Raw genomic sequence first — 22,640 nt, 5'->3', positions numbered from 1 at the left:
CCTCCGAAGGTTTGCACAGAATGCTTGTCATATCCTGTGATATGCAAACTTCAAAGGTTTTTCCTGTCCCACTTTTGATCTTTCAGAGATTTCAAAACACTTCCAGCAGGCTGTCATATGTAAACTTCAAACGTTCCTGTGTTAGCTTCCAACTGTCCAGACTCATTTATTTTGGGCTTGTTTACCTATACACAAAGTTCAAAGCAATGCAACACGCAGGATGCAGGATAAACGGCGGAAGTTGTTATGTAATTACCTGTACCCAGAGGAACTGAATGCAAATGTAGTTTCACAGACCATCACATTAGCAGCTTATGTGAGCCAGGTGACAATAGTACATATGTGAGACAGTATTTCACAGCAGATCAAAGGTGACTGGCTAGTGGCCTAATGAGCCATTACCTTGCCTGAAGCTAGCAACTTAAAGTAGCAGCTTCCTTCAGCCATACACACATGACACACAATGAAACTATATGGCTGCTAGGTTCTGCATATTACCGTACATATCATCATCATCACCTATATCCTTCACAGTGAATATTTGGAAGGGGAAGATTTTCTGCAGCTGCTGTAGATACTGTGGTTGTGCTGCGGAGGCAACATGTCACTGGTCATAATATTTCTGAAAATCTGGGATCGTAGACCTGTATGAGCATTTTCCTCCTCTGTGCACTAAGCGTGTGGCCAGAATCGGTGGCACCCTCACCCTGTGGCCAGAATCGGTGGCACCCTCACCCTGTGGCCAGAATCGGTGGCACCCTCACCCTGTGGCCAGAATCGGTGGCACCCTCACCCTGTGGCCAGAATCGGTGGCACCCTCACCCTGTGGCCAGAATCGGTGGCACCCTCACCCTGTGGCCAGAATCGGTGGCACCCTCACCCTGTGGCCAGAATCGGTGGCACCCTCACCCTGTGGCCAGAATCGGTGGCACCCTCACCCTGTGGCCAGAATCGGTGGCACCCTCACCCTGTGGCCAGAATCGGCGGCACCCTCACCCTGTGGCCAGAATCGGCGGCACCCTCACCCTGTGGCCAGAATCGGCGGCACCCTCACCCTGTGGCCAGAATCGGCGGCACCCTCACCCTGTGGCCAGAATCGGCGGCACCCTCACCCTGTGGCCAGAATCGGCGGCACCCTCACCCTGTGGCCAGAATCGGCGGCACCCTCACCCTGTGGCCAGAATCGGCGGCACCCTCACCCTGTGGCCATCAGTCAGTGAAATAGGCTGGAAAGTGAAGCTGGAGGGTGTGAAGTTGAATAAATGAAATGATGGAAATGTAATTCATTTTCTCTCCTCAGATTATCCTGGAAAACTATGCTTACCCCGGCGTGCTGCTGATCGGCACGGACTCTCACACCCCCAACGGAGGAGGCCTTGGAGGTATCTGCATCGGTGTCGGAGGAGCTGACGCGGTGGATGTCATGGCTGGGATTGCCTGGGAGCTGAAATGTCCGAAGGTTTGTTATTTCCCAGCCGTTTCCCTGTTACCTGCAGTTTCCTCTTGGTAAAACTTGAGGGATGTGTACACTCGTCCTGTATTACCGAGGTCCTGCCACTAGTGGCCAGTAAATCATGGGGAATGTGTACAAGCCTCCTGTATTACCATGGTCCTGCCACTAGTAGACACGCCTCCCGTATTACCTGTGGTCCTGCCACTGGTGGACACGCCTCCTGTATTACCCATAGTTCTGCCACTGGTGGACACGCCTCCCGTATTACCTGTGGTCCTGCCACTAGTAGACACGCCTCCCGTATTACCTGTGGTCCTGCCACTGGTGGACACGCCTCCTGTATTACCTATCGTTCTGCCACTGGTGGACACGCCTCCCGTATTACCTGTGGTCCTGCCACTAGTAGACACGCCTCCCGTATTACCTTTGGTCCTGCCACTAGTAGACACGCCTCCCGTATTACCTGTGGTCCTGCCACTAGTGGCCAGTAAGTCATGGGGAATGTGTACAAGCCTCCTGTATTACTGTGGTCCTGCCACTAGTGGCCAGTAAGTCATGGGGAATGTGTACAAGCCTCCTGTATTACTGTGGTCCTGCCACTAGTAGACACGCCTCCCGTATTACCTGTGGTCCTGCCACTAGTGGCCAGTAAGTCATGGGGAATGTGTACAAGCCTCCTGTATTACTGTGGTCCTGCCACTAGTGGCCAGTAAGTCATGGGGAATGTGTACAAGCCTCCTGTATTACTGTGGTCCTGCCACTAGTGGGCACGCCTCCTGTATTACTGTGGTCCTGCCACTAGTGGGCACGCCTCCTGTATTACCGTGGTCCTGCCACTAGTGGACACGCCTCCTGTATTACTCGTAGTTCTGCCACTGGTGGAGACGCCTCCTGTATTACCGTGGTCCTGCCACTAGTAGACACGCCTCCCGTATTACCTGTGGTCCTGCCACTAGTAGACACGCCTCCCGTATTACCTGTGGTCCTGCCACTAGTAGACACGCCTCCCGTATTACCTGTGGTCCTGCCACTAGTAGACACGCCTCCCGTATTACCTGTGGTCCTGCCACTAGTAGACACGCCTCCCGTATTACCTGTGGTCCTGCCACTAGTAGACACGCCTCCCGTATTACCTGTGGTCCTGCCACTAGTAGACACGCCTCCCGTATTACCTGTGGTCCTGCCACTAGTAGACACGCCTCCCGTATTACCTGTGGTCCTGCCACTAGTAGACACGCCTCCCGTATTACCTGTGGTCCTGCCACTAGTGGCCAGTAAGTCATGGGGAATGTGTACAAGCCTCCTGTATTACTGTGGTCCTGCCACTAGTGGCCAGTAAGTCATGGGGAATGTGTACAAGCCTCCTGTATTACTGTGGTCCTGCCACTAGTGGGCACGCCTCCTGTATTACTGTGGTCCTGCCACTAGTGGGCACGCCTCCTGTATTACCCATAGTTCTGCCACTGGTGGACACGCCTCCTGTATTACCCGTAGTTCTGCCACTGGTGGAGACGCCTCCTGTATTACCGTGGTCCTGCCACTAGTGGACACGCCACCTGTATAACCCGTGGTTCTGCCACTAGTGGCCGTGCATTGCTGATGAGCTGGCAAGGAAATGGCGGGGTTGCCGTGGAGAACTCGCATTAAAGTGTACCTGAGATGGCATGAATAAAAGAATTGATACTTACCTGAGCCGCCTTCCTGCCCCATCACCTCTGATGCCTCCCTCGCTGTCCTCCCCGGTGGCTCCTGTAATCATGCCCGGGAATCGGGCTTCAGGCCGCCCTACGCATGAGCGCCCCGTCGCCTGCAGCGTTCTCCACCTGCTCTCCCCACCCCCAATCCGCAGGCCAACACCCCTCCTTCTTTAATGTTTCCATGGTATTACTTTTCCCCAATTAACAAGGTTCAACTTTGACAGATTTTTAAGGCCAGCGTCTACTTGGGAGGCCAGCGTCTACTTGGGAGGCCAGCGTCTACTTGGGAGGCCAGCGTCTACTTGGGAGGCCAGCGTCTACTTGGGAGGCCAGCGTCTACTTGGGAGGCCAGCGTCTACTTGGGAGGCCAGCGGTTACTAGGGATGGTCAGTGGTTACTAGGGATGGTCAGTGGTTACTAGGGATGGTCAGTGGTTACTAGGGATGGTCAGTGGATACTAGGGATGGTCAGTGGATACTAGGGATGGTCAGTGGATACCAGGGATGGTCAGTGGACACCAGGGATGGTCAATGATATGCACATATTTCTGTTTATGCAGATTTATATAGATGTTATGCAAATATATGCTGCTTGAAAATGGACCAATCAATTTTCACCTGGGTGGGGCTTGCTTGGTTATTGTGAAGCTGCATATATTTTCATCTCATTGAGCATCCCTCGTGTCTACAAATGGCTTCCTTAGGCCCGGTTCACACTTGCGGTTGTCTGCCAAACGGACCGGATGACCTGACCGGATCCGGACCGGATCCGGATCGGAACCGTACGGTTCTGATCCGGATCCGATCCGGATCCGGTCAGGTTGCATCAGGTGTTCATCAGGATGCGATCCGGATCCGTTTGGCAAAAGTTAAGTACAAACCAAATAAAATGTTGGGGTCTGGGAGGTCAGCAGAAGGGGGACCTGTGGAATCAGGCCCTCTGCTGTTTAGCACTCACCTCCACCTCCGACATGCTGCCAACATCTCCAGCTCGTGTAAAGTCACTGCTGCTCCACTCCAAAATGCTTGCCCATGTGTCCCCATCCAAAATCGCCGCAACAATCCGCATAGGAAGTGGGGTAGAACATCCGGATTTTTAGCCAGTGTGTTGTGCGCTCTCCGGTTCTCATTGCTTTGTATTGGCCGGATGGTGCAGTCCGGCTCCGCCCCGGATACGGCTGCTGGAGGAGCCGGACCCAAAAATAGCGCATGTTGGAACGGAGTCCGGATCCGGCCCGGATCCGGTCCGGCTCCGGTCCGGCAGAACGGACGCATGTGAACGGACGCATAGGCTTTCATTGCCATGCCGTGCGTCCGTTCTGTCCGTTCTGCAAGCGGTCCGGCTCCGGCACGGTGATTCCGGACGGCCACCGCTAATGTGAACCGGGCCTTACAGGGACTGTATCACCACCATAGTTAGCCCTGCTTGGTAAGAAAATATTATTTAATATTCACATTTCTGGTAAATTTATTCAAAATTACATGTCAAATGTATTAAGCTGCTTCCTTGGACATACTTTACACCTGTATCTAATATTCTGACCTTGTCTGTTGTGAGAGGGGTACTGCTAATAATAAAAATACCTTGCCCACTGTCGCATGGTTTTTTTTCCCCACCCTCCCCTGCACCCCCCCTTCCATGCCCCTCCCACCTCCAGTCCCTCCCCTGCACCCCCTTCCATGCCCCTCCTTCCCATACCTGGTTCTTCTGCCCCTCCCACCTCCAGTCCCTCCCCCATCCATCCTTGCATTGTATAGGCAGCATGTTGCATCTTCTGGACCCCACAGACCAGGGGTAGGGAACCTGTGGCTCAGGAGACAGATGTGGCTCTTTTGATGGCTGCATCTGGCTCACATACATATGAGTTAGGGGTTGACTCACTAAGCTACACTGCTCAAGCAGCGCAAGTAAAAATTTTCAAAGTAGTCGCGCTACTGCTGTAGCATGCACTACTAACTTACTTCTGATATCCCAAAACGAGTGGCTGCTCCAATTGTCCCACTCTGGATCTTGTCAGATCCAGTGACTTTGTAGGACGAGATCCCCATACTTTGGCCCAATAGGCTGCCTGTCAAGTGACAGGCAGCCTATAAAGTGCGGAGATCTCATCCTGCAAAGTGAATCAACCCCCAAGTCAGCTAGCTAATTGTACAAGCTGTTAGTCTGTATTTCTCCTGTCTGGCTCTCGGGGAAATTACTGATATTGCTGAAACCCAAGAGAAGCTGAAGACATGTCTGACACTTCCGCTGCCTGGTGGATCAACTGTATACACATCACCATGGCAACAGGGACGTGAGCCCTACTGTCCCATTTTGAAACCTATTGTATGGCTTTCACGGAATTACATTTTAAAATTTGTGGTGTTCATGGCTCTCTTACACAAGAAAGTTCCTGACCTCTGCCACATACATTTACTTCTCTGGTTTTCCTCATACGAGTCTGGATGGTGTTTGTGGAAATGTGAAAGTACGTGCGTATTTTCTACGCATACAAGTGTAAACCTGTCCTGAGTAAACCTTAGTGATTCTTGTAGCTAAACACGTCTTCCCTGCAGCCGCTCGTGCCAGATCGTGTTTCAGGTGTGAGTGGAGGTCACCGGTATTGCTTTGTTCATACACGTCGTGTTTCAGCAAACAGCCCTGCCCTTTGGATCGTGGCACCACGCCTGTGGCAAACCCTCCCTTTGCCAGATCTGGGCAGTCGCATCATGCTTTACCTCGACCTTTATGGGCAACGCTGAGTCACGGTATTGCACAGGGTAACCGACTGTGCGTCTCTCAGCTTCCTCAGAGGACAACAGATTTACAAACCAGAAACTGCCGCTTTGTTTACTGTTCTGGCAATAAAGTGAAAGGTGCAGTGAATTGGAGGATGCCCGAGTGCTTCTGTGTGTCACCCAGACGTGGGTACTGGGCACAAACTTTACATGCACGCAGATCGTTCCAAGATGGGAGGGGCCAGGTCCAGATGGGAGGGAGTGAGTGGACCAGACCCAGACAGGTGGAAGTGGGCGGATCGGGCCAAAAAGTGAATGAGGGAACAGCTCATCTCTGCTGATCACTCCAGTTTATTGATTTAATCCCTTCACCCCCCCCCCCCCTGGGGTTTTACCCTGATGGACTAGGGCAATTTTCACCTGTCAGCGGTCCTCCCTTTCATTCCCCAAATAACTTTATCACTACTTATCATAACAAGACGATGTATACCTTGTTTTTTTCACCACCAATTAGGCTTTCTTTGGGTATTACATTTTGTTAAGAATTATTATATTCTAAATGCATTTTCATGAAAAAAAATCATAATTTTTTAGCTTTCAGCCATTCTAGTTTTAAAATTAAGCATGCTTCAATGACTAAAACCCACCGTTTAAATGTGTCTGTCACAATTCCTGGCGACAATATTTTACTTTGAAAAATGCATGTCATTTTTCTGGAGTTTTTTTTTTTTCTGTCCGGTCAGTAATTAAAAGCCCTTACAAAGTAAAATAACAGTAATATACCCACACAACCTATATTTTTTAAAAAAAAACAAAAAACCTTAGGGCAACCATTCACGTAGTATTAACTGTTCTATTCTCCGGCCTGATCACTCTCTCTCAGCGCCGTCCTCCGTCTCCTGGATCTTCCGTAAGATGCATGACTCATGATCGGGGTCATGTCTATTCATTCCAGGCATTGTGATTGGTTAGATAAACATTTGTTCCCCTGCTCCAATTGCGTATCTCTGTATCCCGACGGTACGAGCAGCTGGGGGAGCGCATGCATGTCAGTGGGGGGCGAGCGTCGCATTAAAACGACCTGGAGTCATTAAGAGGCTCCAACAGGATGCTTTAATGTGGCGGCTTGTCGCTAAGTGGTTAATATTATGAAAAGTCAGAAACTGCGTCCTAAAATGATCTCCGTAGCTCTCACTGTGACAAAATGCAGCACAAATCATCACCCCACGTGGAGAGGCTTCTACACTGATTCAAATGATGGGAGGATAGAACTGAGGCCCCGCCCATGTAGGAAGAACTGGAAGCCTAGACCATGTGACCACCACTTTCAAATCAGAATTCGGATAGTTAATGCTATAGCGCAGCCTTGGAGCATTGTAAATCCATATCTGGCCACATTGCACTGAATGTATTTGTACTTTAAGCTTTACCATATAGACCAGGGGGTCCCTCACTACCGGGCCGCTGCCCAATAACGTGCCGCGGGACAATTTGCGTTGGGCTGCAGGTAATCCCCTGCCTCTGAATGGTTTTGAGGTTCATTCCCGCCAGCCTTCATTAGCCACGATTGCACGCGGCTGGATCCACGTAGATTGCATCCGTAACTGCTGGTCGGCCCCTCCCCTCCATGCTGCATCTTTCCCAGCAGTGCTTCCCCCGGATGCTCTGTAGAGTCAGGAAGCAGGACAGCGGCTTCCTGTAGTGGCGATTTATATCACCGTTACCAGGGGAACCGCTGTCCTGCTTCCTGACTCTACACAGCATCCGGGGGACGCACAGCTGGGAAAGATGCAGCATGGAGGAGAGGGATCAACCAGCAGGATATGAAAGAGGAAGCGGACGCCACTAACGGAAACAATACTACATAAATACTGGTGTAACTATACTAGCAGCTACCTATACTGGGGCAACTATACTCCCTATACTGGGGCTGCCACACAGACAACCCCCTCACCCCCACGGGAACCTGCTGCACAAAACATACTCCCCCCCCCCCCCCCCCGGTCCCCGGAGAAAAGTTTGCTCTGGATAGCGGTCCTCGGGCTGAAAAAAAGGTTGGGGACCCCTGCTATATCATATACATGTTACAGAGCCGCTGGTGTATAGCAAGCCTATAGCTTATACATGTTACAGAGCCGCTGGTGTATAGCAAGCCTATAGCTTATACATGTTACAGAGCCGCTGGTGTATAGCAAGCCTATAGCTTATACATGTTACAGAGCCGCTGGTGTATAGCAAGCCTATAGCTTATACATGTTACAGAGCCGCTGGTGTATAGCAAGCCTATAGCTTATACATGTTACAGAGCTGCTGGTGTATAGCGAGCCTATAGCTTATACATGTAACAGAGCCACTAGTGTATAGTGAGCCTATAGCTTATACATGTTACAGAGCCGCTGGTGTATAGCAAGCCTATAGCTTATACGTGTTACAGAGCCGCTGGTGTATAGCGAGCCTATAGCTTATACATGTTACAGAGCCGCTGGTGTATAGCGAGCCTATAGCTTATACATGTTACAGAGCCGCTGGTGTATAGCAAGCCTATAGCTTATACATGTTACAGAGCTGCTGGTGTATAGCGAGCCTATAGCTTATACATGTAACAGAGCCACTAGTGTATAGTGAGCCTATAGCTTATACATGTTACAGAGCCGCTGGTGTATAGCAAGCCTATAGCTTATACGTGTTACAGAGCCGCTGGTGTATAGCGAGCCTATAGCTTATACATGTTACAGAGCTGCTGGTGTATAGTGAGCCTATAGCTTATACGTGTTACAGAGCCGCTGGTGTATAGTGAGCCTATAGCTTATACGTGTTACAGAGCCGCTGGTGTATAGCAAGCCTATAGCTTATACATGTTACAGAGCCGCTGGTGTATAGCAAGCCTATAGCTTATACGTGTTACAGAGCCGCTGGTGTATAGCAAGCCTATAGCTTATACATGTTACAGAGCTGCTGGTGTATAGTGAGCCTATAGCTTATACATGTTACCGAGCCACTGGTGTATAGCAAGCCTATAGCTTATACATGTTACAGAGCCGCTGGTGTATAGCAAGCCTATAGCTTATACGTGTTACAGAGCCGCTGGTGTATAGCAAGCCTATAGCTTATACATGTTACAGAGCCGCTGGTGTATAGCGAGCCTATAGCTTATACATGTTACAGAGCCGCTGGTGTATAGCAAGCCTATAGCTTATACATGTTACAGAGCCGCTGGTGTATAGCAAGCCTATAGCTTATACATGTTACAGAACCGCTGGTGTATAGTGAGCCTATAACTTATACATGTTACAGGGCTGCTTATGTATAGCGAGTCTATAGCTTATACATGTTACAGGGCTGCTGGTGTATAGCGAGCTTATAGCTTATACATGTTACAGAGCTGCTAGTGTATAGCGCGCCTATAGCTTATACATGTTACAGAACAGCTGGTGTATAGTGAGCCTATAGCTTATACATGTTACAGAACCGCTGGTGTATAGTGAGCCTATAGCTTATACGTGTTACAGAGCCGCTGGTGTATAGTGAGCCTATAGCTTATACATGTTACAGAGCCGCTGGTGTATAGCAAGCCTATAGCTTATACATGTTACAGAGCCGCTGGTGTATAGTGATCCTATAGCTTATACATGTTACAGAGCCGCTGGTGTATAGTGATCCTATAGCTTATACATGTTACAGAGCCGCTGGTGTATAGGGAGCCTATAGCTTATACGTGTTACAGAGCCGCTGGTGTATAGTGAGCCTATAGCTTATACATGTTACAGAGCCGCTGGTGTATAGCAAGCCTATAGCTTATACATGTTACAGAACCGCTGGTGTATAGTGAGCCTATAACTTATACATGTTACAGAGCTGCTGGTGTATAGTGAGCCTATAGCTTATACGTGTTACAGAGCCGCTGGTGTATAGCGAGCTTATAGCTTATACATGTTACAGAGCTGCTAGTGTATAGCGCGCCTATAGCTTATACATGTTACAGAGCTGCTAGTGTATAGCGCGCCTATAACTTATACATGTTACAGAGCCGCTGGTGTATAGCAAGCCTATAGCTTATACGTGTTACAGAGCCGCTGGTGTATAGCGAGTCTATAGCTTATACATGTTACAGAGCCGCTGGTGTATAGTGAGCCTATAGCTTATACATGTTGCATACGTATGTGTGATCAGAATCGATTTTATTTGCGAAGTACAGGATCGTACAAGGAATTGTTGGCAGTACAGAGCAGCAAATTTGGATTTAGTTTGCAGAGGAGTTTCCAGAGCACCCCCTCATCTACTGTTAGAGTTAGAGGGACTAGACCAGGGGTCCCCAAACGTTTTGGGTGGAGGGCCGGGTCAACCTACTTCAGACTGCTGGGGGGCCGGAGAGTACATAAAATGATGTAGAAGTCTTTGTGCACCAGACAGTGAAGCATACCCAGGTGACAACCTACAGTCCAATTGGACAGCAGTGTCACCTGATGTGGAATTTGATTGGAAACCAGCAAATGACTGCCTTCTGGCTTCCATGTGGATGGGTGGTGCCAGCACTGCTATTCTATATGCGGACCACCAATATTTTAAGATTTAGCAAACCTCATCTATAATACATTTTGTGTGTGGGGGTCCGGTAAAAAAAAGTCTCGGGGCCACATTCAGCCCGCAGACCTTAGTTTGAGGACCATTGGACTAGAGGGACAGGGGCAGAATTGGTGGAGGGGGGGGGGGGGGGGGGTAGGCTGGGGCCGAGTTTGGTTGGCTTTCCTCGAACTTACAGTACAACCTGTTTAGGGCTTCAGCTAACTCTTAGCTGGGGGGTCATGCGTTGGGGGGGGCACTTGTAGCTGGTAGCTGCTTTAAGGCCTTTCCACACCTCTCGTGAGTTGTTGAGCTGAGGCTCAGTCTGTTGGTCAGAGTAGGACCTTTTGGCAGCTCTCACTTCCCTGTTGAGGGAGTTCCTCGCCTTGTGTGCGTATGTGTGTAACACAATCGTCACAGAAACCTCCGGCATGAAAGCTCTATTTGAATTTGGAAGGCCAGAGTACTGGTGTACGCTGTACTTTATAGAAGCTCTAGAATTGCTGAAAAGTTAGCGAAAGTAAACCTAGTAGGTAAAATGTGTCCTGTGTCCCCAGGTGATTGGTGTGAAGCTGACAGGACAGCTGTCTGGCTGGACCTCCCCTAAAGACGTGATCCTGAAGGTGGCCGGAGTCCTGACGGTGAAGGGCGGCACTGGAGCCATTGTGGAGTATCACGGCCCTGGCGTGGACTCCATCTCCTGCACTGGGATGGCCACGATCTGTAACATGGGAGCCGAGATCGGAGCCACGACGTCAGTGTTTCCCTACAATCACCGCATGAAGAAATATCTGGAGAAAACCGGACGATCAGGTGCGTGTCCTGGAGAAGGGTATTGGCGGGTGCGTGTGCTGGTGATGGTTATTAGCGGGTGCGTGTACTGGTGACGGTTATGGGCGGGTGCGTGTACTGGTGACGGTTATGGGCGGGTGCGTGTACTGGTGACGGTTATGGGCGGGTGCGTGTACTGGTGACGGTTATGGGCGGGTGCGTGTACTGGTGACAGTTATGGGCGGGTGCGTGTACTGGTGACGGTTAGTGGCGGGTGCGTGTACTGGTGACGGTTAGTGGCGGGTGCGTGTACTGGTGACGGTTAGTGGCGGGTGCGTGTACTGGTGACGGTTAGTGGCGGGTGCGTGTACTGGTGACGGTTAGTGGCGGGTGCGTGTACTGGTGACTGTTATGGGCGGGTGCGTGTACTGGTGACGGTTATGGGCAGGTGCGTGTACTGGTGACGGTTATGGGCGGGTGCGTGTACTGGGAATAATGGTGAAAACTTTCTGTAGGGTCTGAGCATTGTGGGAGCTGAAGCGGTCAGACACTTCCTGTGACGTCACACTTTCTGTTTCAGAAATCGCTTCTGCGGCAGAAGAATTCAAGAGTAACCTGGTGCCAGATGAAGGCTGCCAGTACGACAAGCTGATAGAGATTAACCTGGATGAGGTGAGTCTGCTAACACAGCATATGAATCCCTAATTTCCTGACAACCCCCCCCCCCCCCCGTCCCTGCACCGCATACACAGAGGCCGATTCTTGCCTGTCATGCTGTGGGACTGCGAGGTAGTGGCCCTGCAGTCCCACACATTTCCATAGTGCTGATTACTGGAAGCTTCTGGACTTAAAGGTTGTCTTTACCACCATAATGAGACCACTGTGCCTCATCTCTGACAGGGAGTAGACTGTAAGCTCCTCTGACGACACCTAGTGACATGATGGCAGGGAGTAGACGGTAAGCTCCTCTGAGGACACCTAGTGACATGACAGGGGGTAGACTGAGCTTTTCTGAGGACACCTAGTGACATGATGGCAGGGGGTAGACTGAGCTTTTCTGAGGACACCTAGTGACATGATGGCAGGGGGTAGACTGAGCTTTTCTGAGGACACCTAGTGACATGATGGCAGGGGGTAGACTGTGAGCTTTTCTGAGGACACCTAGTGACATGATGGCAGGGGGTAGACTGTAAGCTCATCTGAGGACACCTAGTGACATGATGGCAGGGGGTAGACTGTAAGCTCATCTGAGGACACCTAGTGACATGATGGCAGGGGGTAGACTGTAAGCTCATCTGAGGACACCTAGTGACATGATGGCAGGGGGTAGACTGTAAGCTCATCTGAGGACACCTAGTGACATGATGGCAGGGGGTAGACTGTAAGCTCATCTGAGGACACCTAGTGACATGATGGCAGGGGGTAGACTGTAAGCTCATCTGAGGACACCTAGTGACATGATGGCAGGGGGTAGACTGTAAGCTCATCTGAGGACACCTAGTGACATGATGGCAGGGGGTAGACTGTAAGCTCATCTGAGGACATCTAATGACATGATGGCAGGGGGTAGACTGTAAGCTCATCTGAGGACACCTAGTGACATGATGGCAGGGGGTAGACTGTGAGCTTTTCTGAGGACACCTAGTGACATGATGGCAGGGAGTAGACTGTAAGCTCATCTGAGGACACCTAGTGACATGATGGCAGGGGGTAGACTGTATGCTCCTCTGAGGACACCTAGTGACATGATGGCAGGGAGTAGACTGTGAGCTTTTCTGAGGACACAACAGTGGAAAGTAGTTCACCAGCCTCAGGGTTTTACATACAGATCTCAGGAAGTCCTACTAGGATGAGTGGTCCATCACACCTCTCAATCTCAAAGTCCAAAGTCGTAAAGATTTCCATCCTGGACTCGACCTACAAAAGATGTTATATCAGCCACTTGTATTTGTTCCATTCTTGCAGATATATGTACAGCATAACAAACAGCACAACGTTTCGGGCATAGGCCCTTTATCAAGTGCTCAATCTTCTGAAATGATAGTGCAACATATATAGACACAAACTAACACACCACACCCAAGCAATTGGGGGGCGGGCACATGCTTAGTTACTAGTTAACCCTTTCTAGGGTAAAGAACTGCTACCTGAGACTAAAGTCTTCATTCAGGCCACCAGGTGATTGAGTCCCCAAACACTCCATCCAGTAGGCCTCATTGTTCCTATGGGACTTGCCCTCCTGGAAGGATACAACTTCCAATATCTGCCGCCTCAATTGACTCATGCTAGGTCTTAACTCCACAAAATGTGGCGCCAGGGGGGACACTGATTATATCCACTTCCCCTTCCCTGGCTTTCTTTAGGACTTTTTCTGAGGACACCTCATATGAATTTGAAAACCATATTTAACAAACCACAAATGCTCAAAAAGAAAACGTTCCCGCTATTTAACAGGTGCCCAAATCGTCCAGTTTGGCACTCAGTAGCCGATATTTAACATTAGCGTGAATGGTGGTGCCCGACTTGTCCTCTGCTCACATGCGCCTGACTTTCCTGCTTCTGTTCTACGCAGTTCAGGAACGGTACACAGACCAGGTATAAAGAAAGGGGAACATATAGGGAGCTATTTTCAGATGTGGATCAGAGAGGGATCTGTGTTTAGTCTGCCAGTGTATGGCCCGCTCAGGGCTAGATTTGTCACTGTCCATTATTATTATTACACACAGTGTTATCTCAACAGCTGAAGCCGCACATCAATGGACCGTTCACCCCGGATCTGGCCACGCCGGTGTCTGACGTGGGGACGGTGGCAGAACAGAAAGGGTGGCCTCTGGATATCAGAGTTGGTAAGTTGGTGGATGAGGACGGCAGGACGGGTCTCTGGATACAGGGAAGGAGAATGTCCTGATATGAATATATATACCATGCCATGGCCCCCAAATCCTCCTCACTCCCCAGACCCGGCATCTGTGAGGGTCTCACACACTACATCCGGCATCTGTGAGGGTCTCGCACACTACATCCGGCATCTGTGAGGGTCTCGCACTACATCCGGCATCTGTGAGGGTCTCGCACACTACACCCGGCATCTGTGAGGGTCTCGCACACTACATCCGGCATCTGCGAGGGTCTCGCACTACATCCGGCATCTGTGAGGGTCTCGTACACTACACCCGGCATCTGTGAGGGTCTCGCACACTACATCCGGCATCTGTGAGGGTCTCGCACTACATCCGGCATCTGTGAGGGTCTCGCACTACATCCGGCATCTGTGAGGGTCTCGCACACTACATCCGGCATCTGTGAGGGTCTCGCACTACATCCGGCATCTGTGAGGGTCTCGCACTACATCCGGCATCTGTGAGGGTCTCGCACACTACATCCGGCATCTGTGAGGGTCTCGCACACTACATCCGGCATCTGTGAGAGTCTCGCACTACATCCGGCATCTGTGAGGGTCTCGCACTACATCCGGCATCTGTGAGGGTCTCGCACACTACACCCGGCATCTGTGAGGGTCTCGCACACTACACCCGGCATCTGTGAGGGTCTCGCACACTACACCCGGCATCTGTGAGGGTCTCGCACACTACATCCGGCATCTGTGAGGGTCTCGCACACTACATCCGGCATCTGTGAGGGTCTCGCACTACATCCGGCATCTGTGAGGGTCTCGCACTACATCCGGCATCTGTGAGGGTCTCGCACTACATCCGGCATCTGTGAGGGTCTCGCACTACATCCGGCATCTGTGAGGGTCTCGCACTACATCCGGCATCTGTGAGGGTCTCGCACTACATCCGGCATCTGTGAGGGTCTCGCACTACATCCGGCATCTGTGAGAGTCTCGCACACTACATCCGGCATCTGTGAGGGTCTCGCACACTACATCCGGCATCTGTGAGGGTCTCGCACTACATCCGGCATCTGTGAGGGTCTCGCACACTACATCCGGCATCTGTGAGGGTCTCGCACACTACATCCGGCATCTGTGAGGATCTCGCACACTACATCCGGTATCTGTGAGGATCTCGCACACTACATCCGGCATCTGTGAGGGTCTCGCACACACCATCCGGCATATGTGAGGGTCTCGCACACTACATCCGGCATCTGTGAGGGTCTCGCACACTACATCCGGCATCTGTGAGGGTCTCACGCACTACATCCGGCATCTGTGAGGGTCTCACGCACTACATCCGGCATCTGTGAGGGTCTCTCACACTACATCCGGCATCTGTGAGGGTCTCTCACACTACATCCGGCATCTGTGAGGGTCTCGCACTACATCCGGCATCTGTGAGGGTTTCACACTACATCCGGCATCTGTGAGGGTTTCGCACTACATCCGGCATCTGTGAGGGTCTCGCACACTACATCTGGCATCTGTGAGGGTCTCGCACACTACACCCGGCATCTGTGAGGGTCTCGCACTACACCCGGCATCTGTGAGGGTCTCGCACACTACATCCGGCATCTGTGAGGGTCTCGCACACTACATCCGGCATCTGTGAGGGTCTCGCACACTACATCCGGCATCTGTGAGGGTCTCGCACACTACATCCGGCATCTGTGAGGGTCTCGCACACTACATCCGGCATCTGTGAGGGTCTCGCACACTACATCCGGCATCTGTGAGGGTCTCGCACACTACATCCGGCATCTGTGAGGGTCTCGCACACTACATCCGGCATCTGTGAGGGTCTCGCACACTACATCCGGCATCTGTGAGGGTCTCGCACACTACATCCGGCATCTGTGAGGGTCTCGCACACTACATCCGGCATCTGTGAGGGTCTCGCACACTACGTCCGGCATCTGTGAGGGTCTCGCACTACATCCGGCATCTGTGAGGGTCTCGCACTACATCCGGCATCTGTGAGGGTCTCGCACTACATCCTGGATCTGTGAGGGTCTCGCACACTACATCCGGCATCTGTGAGGGTCTCGCACACTACACCCGGCATCTGTGAGGGTCTCGCACTACACCCGGCATCTGTGAGGGTCTCGCACACTACATCCGGCATCTGTGAGGGTCTCGCACACTACATCCGGCATCTGTGAGGGTCTCGCACACTACATCCGGCATCTGTGAGGGTCTCGCACACTACATCCGGCATCTGTGAGGGTCTCGCACACTACATCCGGCATCTGTGAGGGTCTCGCACTACATCTGGCATCTCAGAGCCTCATTCATGGCCATACCTCTTCATAGCCACATCTAATTTGGGCAGAGCGGTGATCAGTGAGCCATGACACTCTGTAATCTGCTGCAGAAGATGTCAGTGCTATATAAATACATAATAATAATATGGTAGGACATTAGACTATGACTATGGTAGGATTAGATTGTGAGCTCCTCTGAGGACAGTCAGTGACATGACTATGTACTCTGTAATGTGCTGCAGGAGATGTCAGTGCCATATAAATACATAATAATAATATGGTGGGACATTAGACTATGACTATGGTAGGATTAGATTGTGAGCTCCTCTGAGGACAGTCAGTGACATGACTATGTACTCTGTAATGTGCTGCAGGAGATGTCAGTGCTATATAAATACATAATAATAATATGGTAGGACATTAGACTATGACTATGGTAGGATTAGAGTGTGAGCTCCTCTGAGGACAGTCAGTGACATGACTATGTACTCTGTAATGTGCTGCAGGAGATGTCAGTGCTATATACATACATAATAATTATATGGTAGGACATTACATTAGACTATGACTATGGTAGGATTAGACTGTGAGCTCCTCCGAGGACAGTCAGTGACATGACTATGTACTCTGTAATGTGCTGCAGAAGATGTCAGTGCTATATAAATACATAATAATAATATGGTAGGACATATGACTATGGTAGGATTAGATTGTGAGCTCCTCTGAGGACAGTCAGTGACATGACTATGTACTCTGTAAAGTGCTGCAGAAGATGTCAGTGCTATATAAATACATAATAATAATATGGTAGGACATTATACTATGACTATGGTAGGATTAGATTGTGAGCTCCTCTGAGGACAGTCAGTGACATGACTATGTACTCTGTAAAGTGCTGCAGGAGATGTCCGTGCTATATAAATACATAATGATATGTTGTGTTGGTTGGCAGGTCTGATTGGCAGCTGTACGAATTCCAGTTACGAGGATATGGGGCGGGCAGCCGCGGTGGCGAGGCAGGCGCTGTCGCACGGCGTGAAGTGCAAGTCTCAGTTCACCATCACTCCGGGCTCTGAGCAGATCAGGGCCACCATTGAGCGGGACGGATATGTAAGTTCCCTCAGGATAGTTATTCGTCCGTAGTGCTGGATCTCTGGCTATCTCTGCGTGTCTCTGGCTGTCTGCGTGTCTCTGGCTGTCTGCGTGTCTCTGGCTGTCTGCGTGGCTCTGGCTGTCTGCGTGGCTCTGGCTGTCTGCGTGGCTCTGGCTGTCTGCGTGGCTCTGGCTGTCTGCGTGGCTCTGGCTGTCTGCGTGGCTCTGGCTGTCTGCGTGGCTCTGGCTGTCTGCGTGGCTCTGGCTGTCTGCGTGTCTCTGGCTGTCTGCGTGGCTCTGGCTGTCTGCGTGGCTCTGGCTGTCTGCGTGGCTCTGGCTGTCTGCGTGGCTCTGGCTGTCTGCGTGTCTCTGGCTGTCTGCGTGTCTCTGGCTGTCTGCGTGTCTCTGGCTGTCTGCGTGTCTCTGGCTGTCTGCGTGTCTCTGGCTGTCTGCGTGTCTCTGGCTGTCTGCGTGTCTCTGGCTGTCTGCGTGTCTCTGGCTGTCTGCGTGGCTCTGGCTGTCTGCGTGGCTCTGGCTGTCTGCGTGGCTCTGGCTGTCTGCGTGGCTCTGGCTGTCTGCGTGGCTCTGGCTGTCTGCGTGGCTCTGGCTGTCTGCGTGGCTCTGGCTGTCTGCGTGGCTCTGGCTGTCTGCGTGGCTCTGGCTGTCTGCGTGGCTCTGGCTGTCTGCGTGGCTCTGGCTGTCTGCGTGGCTCTGGCTGTCTGCGTGGCTCTGGCTGTCTCTGCGTGGCTCTGGCTGTCTCTGCGTGGCTCTGGCTGTCTCTGCGTGGCTCTGGCTGTCTCTGCGTGGCTCTGGCTGTCTCTGCGTGGCTCTGGCTGTCTCTGCGTGGCTCTGGCTGTCTCTGCGTGGCTCTGGCTGTCTCTGCGTGGCTCTGGCTGTCTCTGCGTGGCTCTGGCTGTCTCTGCGTGGCTCTGGCTGTCTCTGCGTGGCTCTGGCTGTCTCTGCGTGGCTCTGGCTGTCTCTGCGTGGCTCTGGCTGTCTCTGCGTGGCTCTGGCTGTCTCTGCGTGGCTCTGGCTGTCTCTGCGTGGCTCTGGCTGTCTCTGCGTGGCTCTGGCTGTCTCTGCGTGGCTCTGGCTGTCTCTGCGTGGCTCTGGCTGTCTCTGCGTGGCTCTGGCTGTCTCTGCGTGGCTCTGGCTGTCTCTGCGTGGCTCTGGCTGTCTCTGCGTGGCTCTGGCTGTCTCTGCGTGGCTCTGGCTGTCTCTGCGTGGCTCTGGCTGTCTCTGCGTGGCTCTGGCTGTCTCTGCGTGGCTCTGGCTGTCTCTGCGTGGCTCTGGCTGTCTCTGCGTGGCTCTGGCTGTCTCTGCGTGGCTCTGGCTGTCTCTGGCTGTCTGCGTGGCTCTGGCTGTCTGCGTGGCTCTGGCTGTCTGCGTGGCTCTGGCTGTCTGCGTGGCTCTGGCTGTCTGCGTGGCTCTGGCTGTCTGCGTGGCTCTGGCTGTCTGCGTGGCTCTGGCTGTCTGCGTGGCTCTGGCTGTCTGCGTGGCTCTGGCTGTCTGCGTGGCTCTGGCTGTCTGCGTGGCTCTGGCTGTCTGCGTGGCTCTGGCTGTCTCTGGCTGTCTGCGTGGCTCTGGCTGTCTCTGGCTGTCTGCGTGGCTCTGGCTGTCTCTGGCTGTCTGCGTGGCTCTGGCTGTCTCTGGCTGTCTGCGTGGCTCTGGCTGTCTCTGGCTGTCTGTGTGGCTCTGGCTGTCTCTGGCTGTCTGTGTGGCTCTGGCTGTCTCTGGCTGTCTGTGTGGCTCTGGCTGTCTCTGGCTGTCTGTGTGGCTCTGGCTGTCTCTGGCTGTCTCTGCGTGTCTCTGGCTGTCTGTGTGGCTCTGGCTGTCTCTGCGTGTGGATAGTTACTAATCAGTAGTACTGAATCTCTGCTGCCTGCCTCTGGCTCTCTCTGCCTGTCTCAGCTTGTCTCTGGAGTGTCTGTCTCTGTCTGTAACCTGCATGGTTTTCTCTGGCCAGATAGATATTGATCAGTAGTACTGGATCTCTGGCGGCCTCTGCCTGTCTGTTGCTTTCTCTGTCTCTGTCTGTTTCTTGCTGTCTCTGTCTGTAACCTGCATGGTTTCCTCTGTGTGGTGAGCCCCAACATTTATAGCACTGCGTTTAATTCTTCTCTCCAGGCTGACGTTCTCCGTAATGTGGGCGGGGTCGTTCTGGCGAATGCCTGCGGTCCGTGTATTGGCCAGTGGGACAGGTAAAGTACCCATCAAACTGGATTTACTTCATAGCAGTGTTGCTCTTTTGACCTCTTTCTCAGCTTGGCAGTTGTTTAATAACCAGTTTTCAAAAATATTAAAGTTTTGCTTTGGGCAGCAGCTGTAGCCAATCCGCTTCTGTCTTCACATCCCTAGTGGTGGGTGCCGGATGATGAGTAGCCTGACGGCCGTTTCGCCCTGTGACACACTTCCTCCGAAACGGCCGTCGAGCTGCTATCTGGCAGCCACTGCTCCACCAGGCCTTGTCTTCAGCCACTGGATTATTAACAAGCCTATGCTGCACTGAAACACACATCTGTCTGCTTTACACACATCTAGTCTTTACTATTGGCTCAGAGTTCCCGGGTAAGACTCTGACATCCCCGCAACACTGTGGTACCGCCTCCACCCGCCCCTTTCCTATAGATATATATTCCTGGCAGTCTTGTGATGTATGTGTGGGCATATAGTGCTCTCTCCAGGTATACAGATGTTAAAGCCCTGGGTAGGTTTTTGCCTTTTGCATGATTGCTAACTCACTAAAGGACCAGCCTTTAGAACAATCATCCTAAATCTCTGGCATAGTGGGGTCTGAACACCAGGGCTGAGGAGTAAGAGTCGTATTTGGGTACTTCAGTGATCTCCCCAGGCTCTTTTAGCTGGGTGCTCCACCCTGCTAGTTTTGGTGAACACCCGGCTGTCATCGGCTCACCTCCTCCTCTGCTGTAAGCAGAGTTGTGCTGGCCCTGCCTTCTCTCATCTCCCCCCACCTGGCTACTTTTTCATGCCACTCGGCTGGAAAAGAATTCTGGGGAAAATGCTGTACCTGGGGGGGGGGGGGGGGGGATAAAATTATGATAAAATGTTCTATTCCTCAGATAATAGTTATATATATTGGTGTCCTCGTGTCCCAGGCTCCCGCTTTGTGTCCACTTCCTGTGAGCTTAGGGACCCTTTAAATATAAAGCTGATTATATCATTAATTCTTCATATAAGATATAATTGCATATTATAATTCAGTTCTTTAAAACCATTGTCTATATTAAGATGTCACTGACTATTTCTATAATGGCATCCGTCGGAGGCCAGTGCTGCCTCAGGTAAAAACTGTGTAATAATTTGCTGACATTAGTGTCTCAGAAATGTCTGTTCACAAAACATTATCCTGTCCTGCGCTTCGGCCTTGTCTGGTCTGACGCTAGGTACACATCATACAATGTTCTGGCAGATTTACCTGTCAGATCAATTATTTCCAATATGGCCAATCTGAATTTCGATCGGTTTCCCGATATTTTTTCCAATCGATTTCCGTTCACTTCTACGGAAATTGATCGGAAAATCGATTGGAAAATGTATCGAAATTTAGATCGGCCATGTTGGAAATCGATCTGGCAGGTAAATCTGCCAGAAAGTTGTATGGTGTGTAGCTAGCATTAGTTGAAATGATAGATAACTTTTCTCCCAGCCTACCGTAACAAGTGTTTCAAGCGTTCACTTACTGAATGATTGGATACATGAAAGTAGTAAGATTGAACAACCAAGATTGTATGGTGTGTGTTGAGCCTTAAGCTGGCCATACATTAGGCCGATTCCCCGCCGATCGACAGCAGATTCGATCACTGGGATCAAATCTGCTGTCAAATCGTTAACGTTAGCACTAAATTTCGATCTATTTCGTCCTGAAATAGATTGATCCCGTCGATCGCCCGCGGGTAGGGAACGCGTCGCTAACGACCGACGCAATACATTACCTGCTCCGCCGGCGCGACTCCCCCTGGTCACCGCTGCTCCGTCTCCGCGCTGGGCTCCGGATCCAGCAGGCTTCACTTCTTCCTGTCCCGGCAGGAAGTTTAAACAGTAGAGGGCGCTCTACTGTTTAAACGTCCCCTAGACAGGAAGCAGTGAAGCTTGCTGGATCCGGAGACCAGAGCAGAGAAGAAGACAGCGGAGACCGGGGGGGAGTCGCGGCGGGCGGAGCAGGTAATGTATGCGGGAGGGGGGAGCAGCGGAAGCACCACCACCACAGATTGTGAACGGTTTCAGGCTGAAATCGATTCACAATCTGTTTGCAGTAAAGGCAAACAGATTGTGATTGTTTTGGTGTGGTTATGGTGTGTTGTGGATTGTGAAATTGTATTCAACCAGGATAAATTATATGTAACTATTCATTACATACCAAACTTTATTTATTCACGTTTTTTCTCCTGACTTTTCTAACCAACCAATTTTACGATGTTTTGTCCCGAAATTGCAGCAATCTTGAAAATGTGTGCTGCCTCAAAAATTCTGATCGAAACTCCCAATCATTAAAAAAAATTGGATCGGAATGCTCCAATTGAATCAAAATGGGAAAAAAAATTATATTGTGTGTGTGTGTGGCCCCCGTGACACAGACGGCCTCCGATCCTGCCAGTCTGGGGGCTGAGCTATGCTGGCCAACGACTTTAAAGGAAACCAGAGCTGTAAATATAAGAAGAACCGATACTTGCCCACTGTGAGGATATATTGGGGTGCTGATGATGTTGGGATAATACAGGAGTATACTTCTATCATTTTTCTAATCTGCTGTGTATTATGTCAAAGGTGTAGATATGCCAGGCTAGATTCATGGACTGTTCATGTGATTGTGTGTGTGGGTCAATAGACCTACATTTGCATTGAATTCCTCTGGAAGCAGGGGGCTGGGACATTAGCATACAGTTCCTCTGGACAGCCAGAAAACAGGTAATTAGGAAACACTTAATCAGACAGTTGCTTTGAAGCCTATACAGGTGGTCAGACACTGTTGTCTGAATACTGACTCAGAGGTGTATTGTGCTCGGGAGCAATTGTCACCTGGACTGGCTGCAGTGTGCTTTGATGCAGATCACACCAGCCTGAGCCAGGACTTTACATATGACATCCTGCTGCAATGTGAAAGCCTTGCTCAAGTTGTCACCTGCGGATGGGAAATCTCTGTAAAGATCAAAAGCGTACAGGAAA

At 51.1% G+C, this 22,640-nt stretch overlaps 1 protein-coding gene across 2 annotated transcripts in view; it reads left to right on the top strand.

The window, feature by feature from the left end:
• The window catches only part of ACO2 (aconitase 2), an 86,573-nt gene that overhangs the window by 15,302 nt on the left and 48,631 nt on the right, over positions 1 to 22,640 (top strand). For both annotated transcript variants that reach the window (XM_068264833.1, XM_068264834.1), the window contains exons 5-10: positions 1,301 to 1,459; positions 10,985 to 11,240; positions 11,779 to 11,870; positions 13,939 to 14,044; positions 17,317 to 17,474; positions 19,584 to 19,657. In XM_068264833.1, coding sequence (XP_068120934.1) covers positions 1,301 to 1,459; positions 10,985 to 11,240; positions 11,779 to 11,870; positions 13,939 to 14,044; positions 17,317 to 17,474; positions 19,584 to 19,657 — 845 coding nt within the window. The remainder of the gene's footprint in view (positions 1 to 1,300; positions 1,460 to 10,984; positions 11,241 to 11,778; positions 11,871 to 13,938; positions 14,045 to 17,316; positions 17,475 to 19,583; positions 19,658 to 22,640) is intronic.

This window comes from Hyperolius riggenbachi, unplaced genomic scaffold (genome assembly GCF_040937935.1).
Source record: "Hyperolius riggenbachi isolate aHypRig1 unplaced genomic scaffold, aHypRig1.pri scaffold_174, whole genome shotgun sequence".
NCBI lineage: Eukaryota > Metazoa > Chordata > Amphibia > Anura > Hyperoliidae > Hyperolius > Hyperolius riggenbachi.
Note: the sequence above shows the minus strand (reverse complement) of the source record. Positions and strands in the feature narration are given on the sequence as shown.